Source organism: Balaenoptera physalus (assembly GCF_965194825.1).
Source record: "Balaenoptera physalus genome assembly, chromosome: 16".
Classification (NCBI taxonomy): domain Eukaryota; kingdom Metazoa; phylum Chordata; class Mammalia; order Artiodactyla; family Balaenopteridae; genus Balaenoptera; species Balaenoptera physalus.
Genome location: NC_138898.1, coordinates 34,113,858 through 34,127,762, shown reverse-complemented (window position 1 = coordinate 34,127,762; position 13,905 = coordinate 34,113,858). Strand labels below are relative to the sequence as shown.

General features: G+C 42.2%; 1 protein-coding gene across 2 annotated transcripts in view; it reads left to right on the top strand.

The window, feature by feature from the left end:
* The window catches only part of TMEM230 (transmembrane protein 230), a 38,421-nt gene that overhangs the window by 13,961 nt on the left and 10,555 nt on the right, over positions 1-13,905 (top strand). Inside the window, exon 5 of one of the 2 annotated variants that reach the window (XM_082431472.1) lies at positions 648-4,806. The exons of the other annotated variant lie outside the window; for it this stretch is intronic. Coding sequence (XP_082287598.1) covers positions 648-662 — 15 coding nt within the window. The 3' untranslated portion in view covers positions 663-4,806. Of the gene's footprint in view, positions 1-647; positions 4,807-13,905 lie in introns of those variants that run through there. 2 annotated transcript variants of the gene reach the window in all.

The following is a 13,905-nucleotide window of genomic DNA, read 5'->3' as shown; positions in this document are numbered from 1 at the left end:
TCCTTTGGGGGTCCTGTGTGACATATGTGGAGATGTCTGGTGCCACTCTGATTCTAGGTTCTTTATTTTGCTATTATTTTTCTTTCTAGATGCTTGTAGGTTTTCACTGTACTGAAATCTCACGATGATGTGTCTTATTGTTGGTTCATTTTTATCCAGCACCCATTATCCATTACACCAGGTGTTCCAGATCCTTTCAGTCTAGGAACTCCTGTCTTTCAGTGTAAAGGAATTTTCTGAAATCAATCATCCTATAATTTCATTCACTCAGATGTCTCTGTTTCCTATTTCTGGAATTGTTTCCTTAAATGTTAGTCTTTATTTTTTCTCTCCTATTTTCCATATTTTTGTCTTTTTTCCATATTTTATCTTTTTATCTCCTTCATGGAAGATTTCCTCAGCTTTATGTTCCAGCTCTTCTGCTATACTTTTTGTATTTTTGCTATCATGGTTTTGAGGTCTAAGGACTCTGTTTTGCATTCTGGGTGTTATTTTTGTAGCAAGCAATTTTTATTTTGTGGCTGTAACATCTTTTCTTGTCTCAATATGTTCTCCTATCAACATAAAATCTTCACTTATCAGCACAGTAGTCAGAGTGACCCTTTTAAAATGTGTCATATCCTGTCATTTCTCTTAAAATCCCACAGCAGCTCCACATCTGACTCACAGGAAAAGCCGGCATCCCTGCAATGCGATGGGGCCCAACACGGTCTCCCCCTCACCTCCCTGTCATCGGCTGCTCTACCTCTTGTTCACTCTGCTTCAGTCACACCAGCCTTCTCAGTGCCCCTTGACTTCTCTGAGCCTGCTCCCAACTTAGAGCCTTGGCTTTAGCTGTTCCTTCTGTCTAGAATGCAGAAAAAAGAAACAGTGAGTTAGAAAGTGACAATTGCTATGGAAGAAGAGTTGAGCAGAATGGAGACGAGGAATGCTGATGCTAGGGATGGATGTGATGGAAATGTGAGTAGGCTGCAGTATTAAACAGAGAGGCCAGGGAAGGTCTTACTGAGAATATGCAATTTGAGCAAAATCTTGAAGGAACCAGCTCCATGTTAAAATCTCTCTGGACACAGCCAAGACTGTGGTAGTATCTCTGGTCACCAGGGTTCCACCCAGGGTTTTCCTACTACCTGGCCAATTTTCAGCCTTTGAAAATTAATAATTTAATTTATTTAAATGTGGAATTATATTAAATAAAAGAGTAAAGACCTCCTTTATAAACAGTATGCCCTTGTATTCTTCCAAAAAAAATTCAAATATAAAAATATATGCAAATACTTTTTAAACTCTTTTCATTGTGAAATATAATACATATACAGAAAAGTGGGGTGGGAGGGAGATGCAAGAGGGAGGCCATATGGGGATGTATGCATATGTATAGCTGATTAACTTTGTTATACAGCAGAAACTAACACACCATTGTAAAGCATTTATACTCCAATAAAGATGTTACAAAATAATAATAATTAAATTAAAAAAAAGAAAAGTGCACAAAACATAAAGGTATGGCTTAAATTTTTATCATAAAAGTGAAAACTCGAGGAAGTACCTCCCAGGTCAAGAAGCATGACATGGGCATCCCAGACAGATGGAGCAGCACAGGCAGCATGGTAAGAGGCAACAAAGCAGTCGTGGCCTGAGAACTGCCAGGCTTCTTTATGGCTGGTAGGTTGTAATAGGAGAGGCCTTGGGAGAGGATGCAGGCAGGTGAGATCTTGGAGAGCTCTCTGTGCAATGGGAGAGAGTCTAGCCTACTGTCCCCTATCCCAGCTGGGGGTCCAGCCCTTCTCTCCACTCTCAGGTCATCCTCTAAATCTGGTAAATAAACCTAGAGAAAGTATGACTTTTCTTCTGTGTCTGAGACTAGAAGATTAGAACAGGAAACCTCATTTTTTGATCAAGCTCATCAAACTCCTCTGACACTGGACAAAAACAGACTCCTTTGGGTAAAAGATGAGAAGAGGCACTTGGCTCATGAAAAGATTCAGGAACACAAAAGAAAATGGATCAGAAGTGGAGGAGAGAGGCTTCCAGTAACAGGGGAAACGTGTACAAAAGGAAGATTCATAATTGTACTTACAAGTGAAACTCAGGATTCAGAGGTAGACACTCAGAGAAGAGAATATTAGGTACGATTTTATGTGAGAGTTTATAAATGGAAATGAAATGTATTATTAAAAATATGAATTACTAAAATTGACTCAGGAAGAAATAGAAAATCTGAATAGACCCACTAACTCTAGAGGATGGGAAAAGGGTCCTCAAAGGTTTTAGTTGCCCAAATTTTCAGGTTGGACAATAGTATGGAAAATTTTTGGCAAAATCTTCAAGAAAGGTAATTAAAAAAAAATTTTCCCCAGGCATATTTTATTATTTTTTCCCTTTTAGTTACAATTTTTGTAATGAAAGTGATTTCTTGTTCATTCTTTTTTTTTGGCCACCCCATGTGGCATGAAGGATCTTAGTTTCCCGAACAGGGATTGAACCCATGCCCCCTGCAGTGGAAGCGCAGAGTTCTAATCACTGGACCACCAGGGAAGTCCCCCTCATTCTTTTTTTAAAATTTATTTTATTGCAATATAGTTGATTTACAATGTGTTAATTTCTGCTGTACAGCAAAGTGATTCAGTTATACACATATATACATTCTTTTTCATATTCTTTTTCATTATGGTTTATCACAGGGTACTGAATATAGTTCCCTGTGCTAATCAGTATGACCTTATTGTTTATTCATTCTATATATACTAGTTTGCATCTGCAAACCCCAAACTCCCACTCCATCCCTTCCCCCACCTTACTCCCCCTTGGCAACCACAAGTCTGTTCTCTATGAGTCTGTTTCTGTTTCATGGATAGGTTCACTTGTGTCATATTTTAGATTCCACATATAAGTGATATCATATGGTATTTGTCTCTCTTTCTGACTTACTTCACTTAGTATGGTAATCTCTAGGTCCACCCACGTCGCTACAAATGGCGTTATTTCATTCTTTTTTATGGCTGAGTAGTATTCCATTGTATATATGTACTGCATCTTCTCTATCCACTCAAGAAAGATAATTTTTACGTTCTAGAATCTACAGCATGAGAAAAATTTAGAAGCATCAGTATTCATTTTATAAGCCTAGTATAACCCCAATATCAAAGCTTGTCCAAATGAATATTTTTAAAAAGTACACATCAATCTCACTTATGAATATTGATTTTTAAATTGTAAATAAATTATAAGATCAAATCCAGCTGTGGATTAAAACAAATAAGCAAAGTCAAAGGTATATTAAGAAAATCTATGATGTACTTCATTACGTTAAAGGAGAAAAATCATATGACCCTCTTGATAGATGCCAAAAAGGCATTAGATAAAATTCAACATGTATTCCTGATTTAATAACAAAAGAAATTAAAACTCTCTGGTCAGCTTCAAATAGATAGACCTTAGCATAATAAAGAATATGAAGAATCAACAGCAAATGCTATAGAGTAAAATACCAGCTGCATTCTAATTAAAATCAGAAATAAGGTCAAGGTGCTCACTAACACCTGTTATTCTGGTTAAAGCAAAAGCAGGCATGAATCTCAGCTCATAGACTCAAGTTTGCAAGAAGTTAGGTGTTCCAGTTTTTTTTTTCTGCTTTTTAAATAATTTCATTGAATTTCAATCATGAGTCACTTATATATACCAGATGATCGAAATTTACTCTTGGTCATTATGAGAGTTCCCCTTCCTGCCAGGTTTGCCATCTCAGTTGGAGTGGGGAGGTATCTAATACCAGGGAAGGGAAGCAGCTGGCCCATGTGTATCCACAGTGGCATTTGCTGTGATGTACTTTGTCTTGTCTAAACCTCAGATGTTGGTCCATACATATAGCTGTGGCGTTGTTGCTTGTTCTCAGCTGCACAGTTTCTTAAGTTCTCTGTCTCTCAGCTCCTTCTGCACCCCATTTGGGCACCTGAGAACGTTAGGTGACCCTTGTGCCTACATAGTGGGAGTGTCCCAGGTTCGTCACTGCCTTTGGGCTCCTTCTGGACACACCTCAAATTATTCTGCTGCTCCCACCCCCATGCTGGGGTGCGTGGGAATTGTGTGGGCTTTCTCCAGTCCAGCTGTCCAGCTCTGCCCATAGCCTTTTCATTTCTCAAAGAAATGATACAAATATGCTGCTTCCCCGGCTCTACTTAGAGAAAGGGCAGGGTCCCTTCTGATTCCAATTTCCCAGTTTATCAAGGATACCTCTTGTTCTCCTGCTGGCAGCTCTCCCCTTCCACCCCCCACCCTCTATTTATGTCAATGCTTGGGCTTCTGGGGGAGGGGGACAGGATGGATGCAGGGACACATTGAAGTTTTGAACCCAGTTGCGTCCCTCTAACTCTTCTCTTTTCTCTGAATCCAGAGCCTTTTATTTAATCTAAAGAAACACTAAACTAAAGCACATTAATCTAAACATCAAATAATTTGTAGTGAATAACCTTTAGTTTAACTTCGAATTGTCATGAGTTAATAATTTTGGTTTATACCTCTGTTCAATGAGATGAGTCTGCCAATCATGCATTTGGATGTTGTGGCAACAACAAATTGCTGTAAAGGGTTATAGATGCTTGCTCTCAATATCTGTACTTAACTCATCATGGGCCAGTGACAAACAACTCATGGACCAGCCATGGTCCAGAGGCCACATTGAGTAACTTGATACAAAGGCTTGGTCACCTCCACATATGCTTTTCTAAATCTGGTAGACATTTGAAATTAAAAATTCCAAGGACTTGGAGACTTCCCTGGTGGCACAATGGTTAAGAATCCACCTGCCAGTGCAGGGGACACGGGTTTGATCCTGATCTGGGAAGATCCCACATGCTGTGGAGCAACTAAGTCTGTGCACCACAACTACTGAGCCTGCACTCTAGAGCCCGTGAGCCACAACTACTGAGCCCACGTTCCACAACTACTGAAGCCCGTGCGCCTAGAGCCCACGCTCTGCAACAAGAGAAGCCACCGCAATGAGAAGCCCACACACTGCAACGAAGAGCAGCCCCTGCTCACCGCAACTAGAGAAAGCCCGCGCAGCAAGGAAGACCCAACTCAGCCAAAAATAAATAAATAAATAAATTTTTTAAAAAAAAAGAATGTAGTTGTGGAACGGAGAAGAGCGAAATGTGGTGTCGAGAGGGACAGTCAAGAGTAAGGGGGACGAGGGAGCCCTTTTCCAGTTTCCCTCACCTTGGCGCATCAACCCCACAAGGAGGCTGGAACCGTGCAACTCAGATTGGGGCTTGAACCCATGGTCTTTTTTTAAAAAAATTAATTAATTAATTTATTTATTTATTTATTTTTGGCTGTGTTGGGTCTTCGTTTCTGTGCGAGGGCTTTCTCTAATTGCGGCAAGTGGGGGCCACTCTTCATTGCGGTGCGCGGGCCTCTCACTATCGCGGCCTCTCTTGTTGCAGAGCACAGGCTCCAGACACGCAGGCTCAGTAGTTGTGGCTCACGGGCCTAGTTGCTCCGCGGCATGTGGGATCTTCCCAGACCAGGGCTCGAACCCGTGTCCCCTGCATTAGCAGGCAGATTCTCAACCACTGCGCCACCAGGGAAGCCCTGAACCCATGGTCTTTTGATTGAGCTCACACACCTGGTCTCAGGACTTAATGAAGCTCAGGTTCTTGATGTCTCGTTGCAGAAAGAATTCGGTGAGAGACAAAATGATAGGTAAGAAGTGAATTTATTTAGAGAGAAACACACTCCATAGAGTGTGGGCCATCTCAGAAAAAGAGAGAGACACCAGGGTACGGAGTTGTCAGTTTTTATAGGGGTGGGTAATTTCATAGGCTAGTGAGTGGGAGGAGTATTCCAGCTATTTTGGGGAAGGGGTGGGGATTTCCAGAAATTGGGCCACTGCCCATTTGTTGACATTTTATGGTCGGCCTTGGAACAGTCATGGCGCCTGTGGGTGTGTCATCTAGCATGCTGATGTGTTACAAGGAGTGTTTACTGAGGCTTAAGGTCTAGTGAAAGTCTCGTCCGCCATCTTGGACCTAGTTGGTTCTAACCATTTATGTCATGTCCCAAGGCTATGTCATTCTTTTAAAGGTTGTGCCCTGCCCCCTTCGCTCCTGTTTCAGAACTAGATCTTTAGGAAGCTCCAGCTCATGCTCTTACAGCCTCATGACCAGCAAAGAAAAAGGCTCTTCCCTGCCAGCTTCAGGTAGAAAAATCCCAGAGAGTGTTCTGCTTGGCCAGTGTGGATCATGTCTCCATCCCTGCAACCATCACCATGGACAGGAAAATGGGGTTTTGCAAACTCCCCAAGAACTACATGGTTAGAAAGTAGGGAAGCATTTCCTAAATGATAGTGGCTCTGTTCTGGCCAGACAAAACAATAAATGGTAACTGCACTTGTGAGAATATAGGCTTGGCTGCAAGTGACAGAGACCAAAAATAATACCACCTTAAACAGATAGAAATAGTTTTTTTCTCTCATAAAAAGGTCCAAGATGGTATAACATCTCAGCTCTGTCAGGTTGCCAGAAGCTCTGGCTCCTTCTCACTTCTTGCTCTGCCCTTCCTGATCTGTGTTGCTTTTGACCACATGATTCAATATGGCTCCCCAGCCCTCTGCATTCCATCACTGTAGTGGAGGAAGGGGGAAAGAAGAGGGGGAGAGTATACTCCTTCTCTTTATGAGCACAATCCAGCACTGAGTCCCATGGCCACATCTAGCTGCAAAGGAAGCTGGGCAGAGCTGACTTTATTCCTGGCAGCCATGTGCCCAACTAAAAATTGTTATTCTGGAAGAAAGGGGGAAGAAATATTGGGAGACAACTCGTCTCCAAGACTCTTTCCAAATATTATAATTATGAGCATTTAGGAAAAAGACTACTGGGATTCAAAAAAATTGGTTGACAGGCCACAGTGAAAAAGGACCAACTTAAAGTAATATTTCTCAGTCACATCTTACAAAATGCTTCTTCTAAGGCATGCTAATAGGTGTGACAGGAAATCAGAGTTCCATGATCAAATTAATTTGGGAAATGCTGGGCTAAATACTAGGGGTTTTTGTTGTTGTTGTTGTTGTTCTTTTAATCACATGACTTCTGTGATGCCCTCATGGACACCATGACACACCTGGGAGGACACAGATTGCATTCACACTTACTGACATCTCCAGGAGGAGTGTTTTCAGGAAACCAGTTGGAAAATATTATCTTCAAAAAGGGTCATCTTTTCCTCCAGCTCTCTAATTGGCATTTTTCCATTGTAACTCCTACATTAACAAAGATAACCACCATACGCATGGTCATTTTCCAGTTTGTTTCTACTAAAACTTTTGTGTAGGCCCCAAACTGGGTCAGCTTTGGAGAGGTGGAGAGACTTGTGCACACAGTCCCAAAGGTAGGAAGGAAACAGCATCTACCTCAATGGGGTGCTGACTAGATTGATGTGACTGAAGCCAAGTACATGCAGAGTTGGTTAGTGTCAGATGATGACAGACTAGGTAAATAATTTGACTATCCAGCAGGCACTGAGGAGTCCTTGAAGGTTTTTGATCAGGGAAGTGATATAAGTATATTTGTATTTTAGCAAGATTATTTCATGGTAGTAGGTGTAACAAACTCGAGATGGGAAGAGGATGTACAAGTCACTTTTGTAGCCAACCAAGTTCACATGGTACCAGGCCCAAATGTTTCTCTGTACCCTCTAGCAGATTTGGCTGGTTAGGAGGGACCTTGAAGACAGGGCAGTGCAATTCAGCGGGTAGAGCCACAGCCCCTTAAGAATGTCCTCAGACGATAAGCTTCTATCTTCTGGAATTAAGGTGACCCCAGGTCTGCAGTTCGGCACGTCTCGGTACTGTTTCTCCCACTGTTTCTTAGCCTCAGCTCCATTCACAGCTCTGTCTCTGTGGGCATCCCTATTATTTACATCCCTGACCCTGATTCCTGGACCTTGGGAGAGGTTAAGTTGCCCTTGAGAGTATCACAAAGGTCCACAAGGATGGGTGGTCCAAGGGCTATTCTGGGCATGTAGATGGTCCCAACACAGACCACAGAAGGCCAAGGTCTGCTGGCTTTGTGCAGGCCAAATGTAGGCCTGTCAAGCCCCCTAAAATGGGGGAACAAGAGCATGAATGAGTCAAAGCTTTCTTGTGTTTACTTTTTGGCATGGTTTCCTACAGAAGGACTCCGAAAACCTCCACGTGGCCATCATCTGCCCATCACCATGCTAAAGTTGCTCCAGTGAACTTAGAGGCCAAACTTAGTGAATCCTGGGTCTTGAGACACATAAGAGGCAGCATCAAGGCAGGCCACTGCTCCTGCTTGGGTGAGCCAGATTTTTAAATTTCAATGTTTAATTTTCTTTCTTCTTTTTCCCTTTTGCTTTTATATTGTTGTTATTGAAGAATAATGCAACATTAAAAAATTATGCATAAAAATAATTACCCTCAGGGAATTCCCTGGCAGTCCAGTGATTAGGACTCAGTGCTTTCACTGCCGAGGACCCAGGTTCAATCTCTGGTTGGGGAACTAAGATTCCGCAAGCCATGCAGTGCGGCCGAAAAAAAAAAGAAAAGTTACCCTCAGCCCTTTCCCTTAACACAATCCCACATGTTTCATATTTGATTCCAGTTTTTGTCACTGGAACATATTTTTGTACATAATTGTATTCATAGCACACATGCTATTCTGTACCAATTTTTAAACTTGGCATTAATTAATTTCCAGGTTGCTTGAAAGTATAACCATAGTTTTTATTGAAAAGATAACCTAAAAACAGTAAAAAAAATACTTTTTTTTTTTTAGAAATACTTTTAAAATTACCAGTCCTCTTAACCTTCTATCCCAGTCTTGTTTCAGCAGGGTCAAGAATTTATGTTCTGGAGTCCATTAATTTGAGGCTCAACTTCTGGGTCTGCTGCTGAACGTTTTGTGTGAAATTATAGAAATTACTTGACATCAGATGTAAAATTGACATAAAATTATGGTTGTAGGGAAGAGTAAGTAAGATAATGTACATGAACTATCTGACACATGCTTGGTCATGGTAAACTTTCAACAAATCTGAGTTCCTTTTCTTTGCCTTTCCTATACACATGTATTTCTTTTTTCTTTTTTAATTTATTTATTTAATTTATTTATTTTTGGCTGCATTGGGTCTTCATTGCTGCACATGGGCTTTCTCTATCTGTGGCGAGCGGGGGCTACTCTTCATTGTGGTGTGCGAGCTTCTTATTTTGATGACCCCTCTTGTTATGGAGCATGGGCTCTAGGCACACAGGCTTCAGTAGTTGTGGCTCGCGGGCTCTAGAGCACAGGCTCAGTAGTGTGGCGCACGAACTTAGTTGCACCACAGCATGTGGGATCTTCCCGACCAGAGCTCGAATCTATGTATCCTGCATTGGCAGGCGGATTCTTAACCACTGCGCCACCAGGGGAGTCCAATTTTGCAATTATTAATTAAAGTTCCCAATCTGGAGAACCGTTAAAATACAGAGATTATCAGGGTAGGCCTGATCAAATCCCACAGGCCCTTTAAAAAACAGCAGAAGAGGCAGAAGAAAAAAAGATTCTTCACATAAGAATGACTTTACATGTCATTCCTGGTTTGAAGACTGTGGGGACCACATGAGAAAAATGTGAGTAGCATTAAAGAACTGAGAGTCAGCGGCCAGTGTGGAACAAGCCCTCAGCCCTCTCACAACAAGAAATTGAATTCTGCCCACACCCGAAGGAGCTTGGAAGTAGATTCTGCCCCAGTAGAACCTCCAGAGAGGAATGTAGACCTGCCCACACTTCAATTTCAATCTTGGTAGACCCTGAGCAGAGGAACCAGCCAAATCTGCCCAGATGCCTGATCTATAGAGAAGTGTAAGATAATAAAGAGGTGTTGTTTTAAGCTGATAAGTTTATGGTAATTTTTACGCAGCAGCAGGCAACTAATACAATGCCTCTTCTCAACCACCTTAGTTCTCATATATGGTTAGTAATAACTTTTGATGCTTCATATTTCAAATCCTTCTGCAAAGGATAAGAGTTGTTTATAATAAGGTGAATCCATTTTATTATGGACCTATTTGTGTGTTATCATTAATTAAAGGATGTGCCACAGATTCTGAAAGCAATGTGCATGTAAAAAAAGCCTTTTTGGATCAGGAATACCCACAAAGAATCACTACTATACTCCTGAAACAGCTTGGTTGAAAACTGGATATTTATCATAGACAGTCATTTTTCAGTAGAAAAATTTCACAGAAATTTCACAGAAATAAAACATAACTAGGTACATTATTAGCTGTATGGGACCATGGACATAGCTTTAAAAATTTCCCCTTTTTCCTGATGCTGGAAGCCCTCTATTTGCCTCGACACCCTAACTAGATGGGAGATAACTAAATGTGTCTGCTAGTCGGAAGCATTTCCTACAAAGTGTTTTATACTTTTTCTGTATCTTTAGTCTTTTCTTAAAAAAAAACAACTTTCTTTTTGGATAAATGATGCAAATTCATTTTATGAAAAGCAGAATATATTAGATGAGCAAAAGGGAAAAACATTTACCTGCAATTTCACCATATGTAGGGAAATAAACTCTCATATATATAACACTTCTTAATACTTTTCTGTGTATCTCTCTCTATATGCACATATTGGTATCTATATTCATCTTGATATACATATATATAATTGCTATAATTATGAATCTATACATTCTTATATGTATATTCAGGTCCCAGTCTTTCTCCAGCTCCCCATCTCCACACCCGTTTCTGCATCTGTCTGTGTATTTGTGTGTTCTTGACTTGCTCCTGCCCTGCATTAAGCCACACATGGTCTAGTGATCCATACTTCCTGGGCTGAGACATTCCCTAATGACGAGTCAAATATATTCCCACTTCCAAATTTTACCATCCAAGTTTTACCGGGCATCTAAGGATGTGATCTTCTGATTTTTGAGTACTTCCTGACAACCACTCCATTGCCATTCACCTGGAAACAAGACATTGTCAGCTCCTAACAAATAAGAAAGAACAAAAAAACAAACAAAAAATCCCATACATCTTCTGAGAAGTCTATTTCTTTTCCTCTGCCACACTTGCTCCAGAGCAACCAACAAAAACAGTAACAAACAAACAAAACCTGCCAGCTATTTGCCCAAGAGGAACAAAATCCTTTTATGCAAATATTTGTTAAGTCTTCTCCCACTCAATAATTAAATACTGCTTTCGACTTCTACCTGGATGAATGGAGCCAATGTAGTGGAAGAGTACCACCTGTCACCTGCCACAGCCCTTAGCGCTAGTGCACCTGGAACAGGGGTATGGCAGATTAGGTGCTGGGCTGTGCTTTCTCGCCAGTGAGATGCCTGGGTAATCAAGACAACTTCTTCAGGGTTCTCTTCCTTAGATTTCCTTCTTTCCCTGTATCACTTCCCCACTTCTTCCTGGAATCACTTCCAGACAAACCACATACCCAGAACCTACTTCTGTAGGAACTCAAACTAAGACTGGCTGGAGGTCAATGGGAGCACCTAGAAGCTTTAAACAGGGGCTCAGATGTGTGTGAGTTGGCAGCTGGGGACCCTAGTGGTCAGGAGATGGTAAACAAAGAGGTCAGTCAGGAGATGAAGACACTCATGTCTGAGAGGGGTGATGAAAGCCAACCCAAGTCAGTGATGTTCTGTCTGATCCCAGAAACATTCAAGGTGTAAATTTCATGAATTACAGGTGTGTGTAACTCTGGAAGGAGGTTCTTTGGTTATGTTTGGGGTTTTGACATATTTGTTTTTAAACACATGCTCTTTTCCTCTGCTTCCCAGTCTTGCCTTTCCTGGAATGCTCCAGAACTCTAGGAGGACAGAGCAGCATTTCACATCCTCCATCAGGGAAGGCAGCATCCTCCAAGGAAGAATGACTCCACCCTGACGGGCCAGCATAGTGACCCAAGGGCAGTCGCAGCCCAGTCCATAAGGAGGCCTGCCACGTTGCAATGATGTGTCACCTACTTGGTTTACTGGCCATAACTAGCCTGACCATAACTTAGCAAAACTGTGAAGTTTCCCAGTCTGGGCCAGTGTGGGTGTATGGGCAGAATAGAGCAGGGGGTGAGGGCAGAGGCCTGGGCAGAATGCCAAACCTGAGAAATTTTGTGGGCTACTACATGGCGGCCTCTTGCTACCCTTACTCAGTTTGGCTCTTGCTTCTCTGATCCTCACAGGGATGGAGTTTCCAGTGCAGCCCAGCCCCCATCATGGTACCGCCTATCCCCAGTGCAACTCCAAGCTGACCTACAGTTGTAGTATTGGCACGACAGGGGCATGACCTGCACCCGAACAACCAGTGAGTCACAGCCTATGTGGGCCAGTCTGTGGGCTGATCACTTCCTGTTCTTCATGCTGGAGCCCTGCCCCAGAGCTCAGTCATTAGACAGGCCCTGGTTCTAACCCAGTTATTCCAAAAGTATCCCCGTGTGAGTCCAGGGAGCCTGAGAAGCTGGTGGCCGTAAGGGGCCTCTGCTCTGGCCGCCTGGCCTCCTCTAGGCCCAGGCAAACAGGCCATACCAACTGCCTGTCCCCAGCCTGCTGTCTCTAGGAGATTATCAGAGCAACTTTGCTACCCATAACAATAAGGGCTGTTGGTAAAAACAACACACTGCTAAGGGAGGTGGATCAGGGACATCAAAGAAACAGAATTCTCTGTTCCAGTCCCCACCAACACAAAGCATCAGCCTCATTGCTCCTTGTCAGGAGCAATGTCTGGTCCACCTCTCAGACATGTCTCTGGTCCACCTCTCAGGCATCTGAGCCTGAGATGTTCCCTTCTTTAGCAACATAGGTCATGGCATTCATGAATCATTCCACTTTGTTAGGAAGTTATTCCTTACAATGAAACCAAACCTGCTTTCCTATATTTTCCATCATTTCATATGTTTATTGTATATTTGTATTTCATTCACAAAATATCGTAACTTTTGTTCAAATTTTTAAAGTTATTGCTATAAAGTTGTGCCAATTTTTTTTTTTTAATTTTTATCTATTCATCCCCTACCAGGGATTGAACCCACGCCCCCTGCAGAGGGAGCACAGCACAAAGTCTTAGCCACTGGACTGCCAGGGAAGTCCCAATAATTTGTTCTTAATTAACATTTTTCAAATGTTAATTTTGTTTTTTCCTTTTTTTCTTTGATAATACTTTTCAACCATGTCTATTTTATTGTTTTTCCTCCAAATAATTAGTATTTAGTTTTATTTAGGGGTTTTATTTGTCTTCATTGTATTCATTTCTGCTTTTTATAAATATCTTTTTTTTTCCTGTTGTGTTTACTGTTTTTTTTTTAAAATTTTTTTTATTTTTGGCTGTGTTGGGTCTTTGTTGCTGTGTGCGGGATTTCTCTAGTTGCGGTGAGTGGGGGCTACTCTTCATTGTGATGCGCAGGCATCTCATTGTGGTGGCTTCTCTTGTTGTGGAGCACAGGCTCTAGGTGCACTGGCTTCAGTAGTTGTGGCGTGCGGGCTCAGTAGTTGTGGCTCAGGGGCTCTAAAGCGCAGGCTCAGTAGTTGTGGCGCACGGGCTTAGCTGCTCTGCGGCATGTGGGATCTTCCTGGACCAGGGATCGAACCCGTGTCCCCTGCATTGGCAGGCGGATTCTTAACCACTGCACCACCAGGGAAGCCCCATTTCTACTTTTATCTTTAGTGATTTCTGCTTATACTTCCTTTGGATTTATTTCACTATTCACTTGCTAACTTCTTAGGTTGAAAACGTAATTCATGGGCTTCCCTGGTGGTGCAGTGGTTAAGAATCCGCCTGCCAATGCAGGAGACACAGGTTTGAGCCCTGGTCCAGGAAGATCCCACATGCTATGGAGCAACTAAGCCCGTGCGCCACAGCTAATGAGCCTGTGCTTTAGAGCCCGTGAG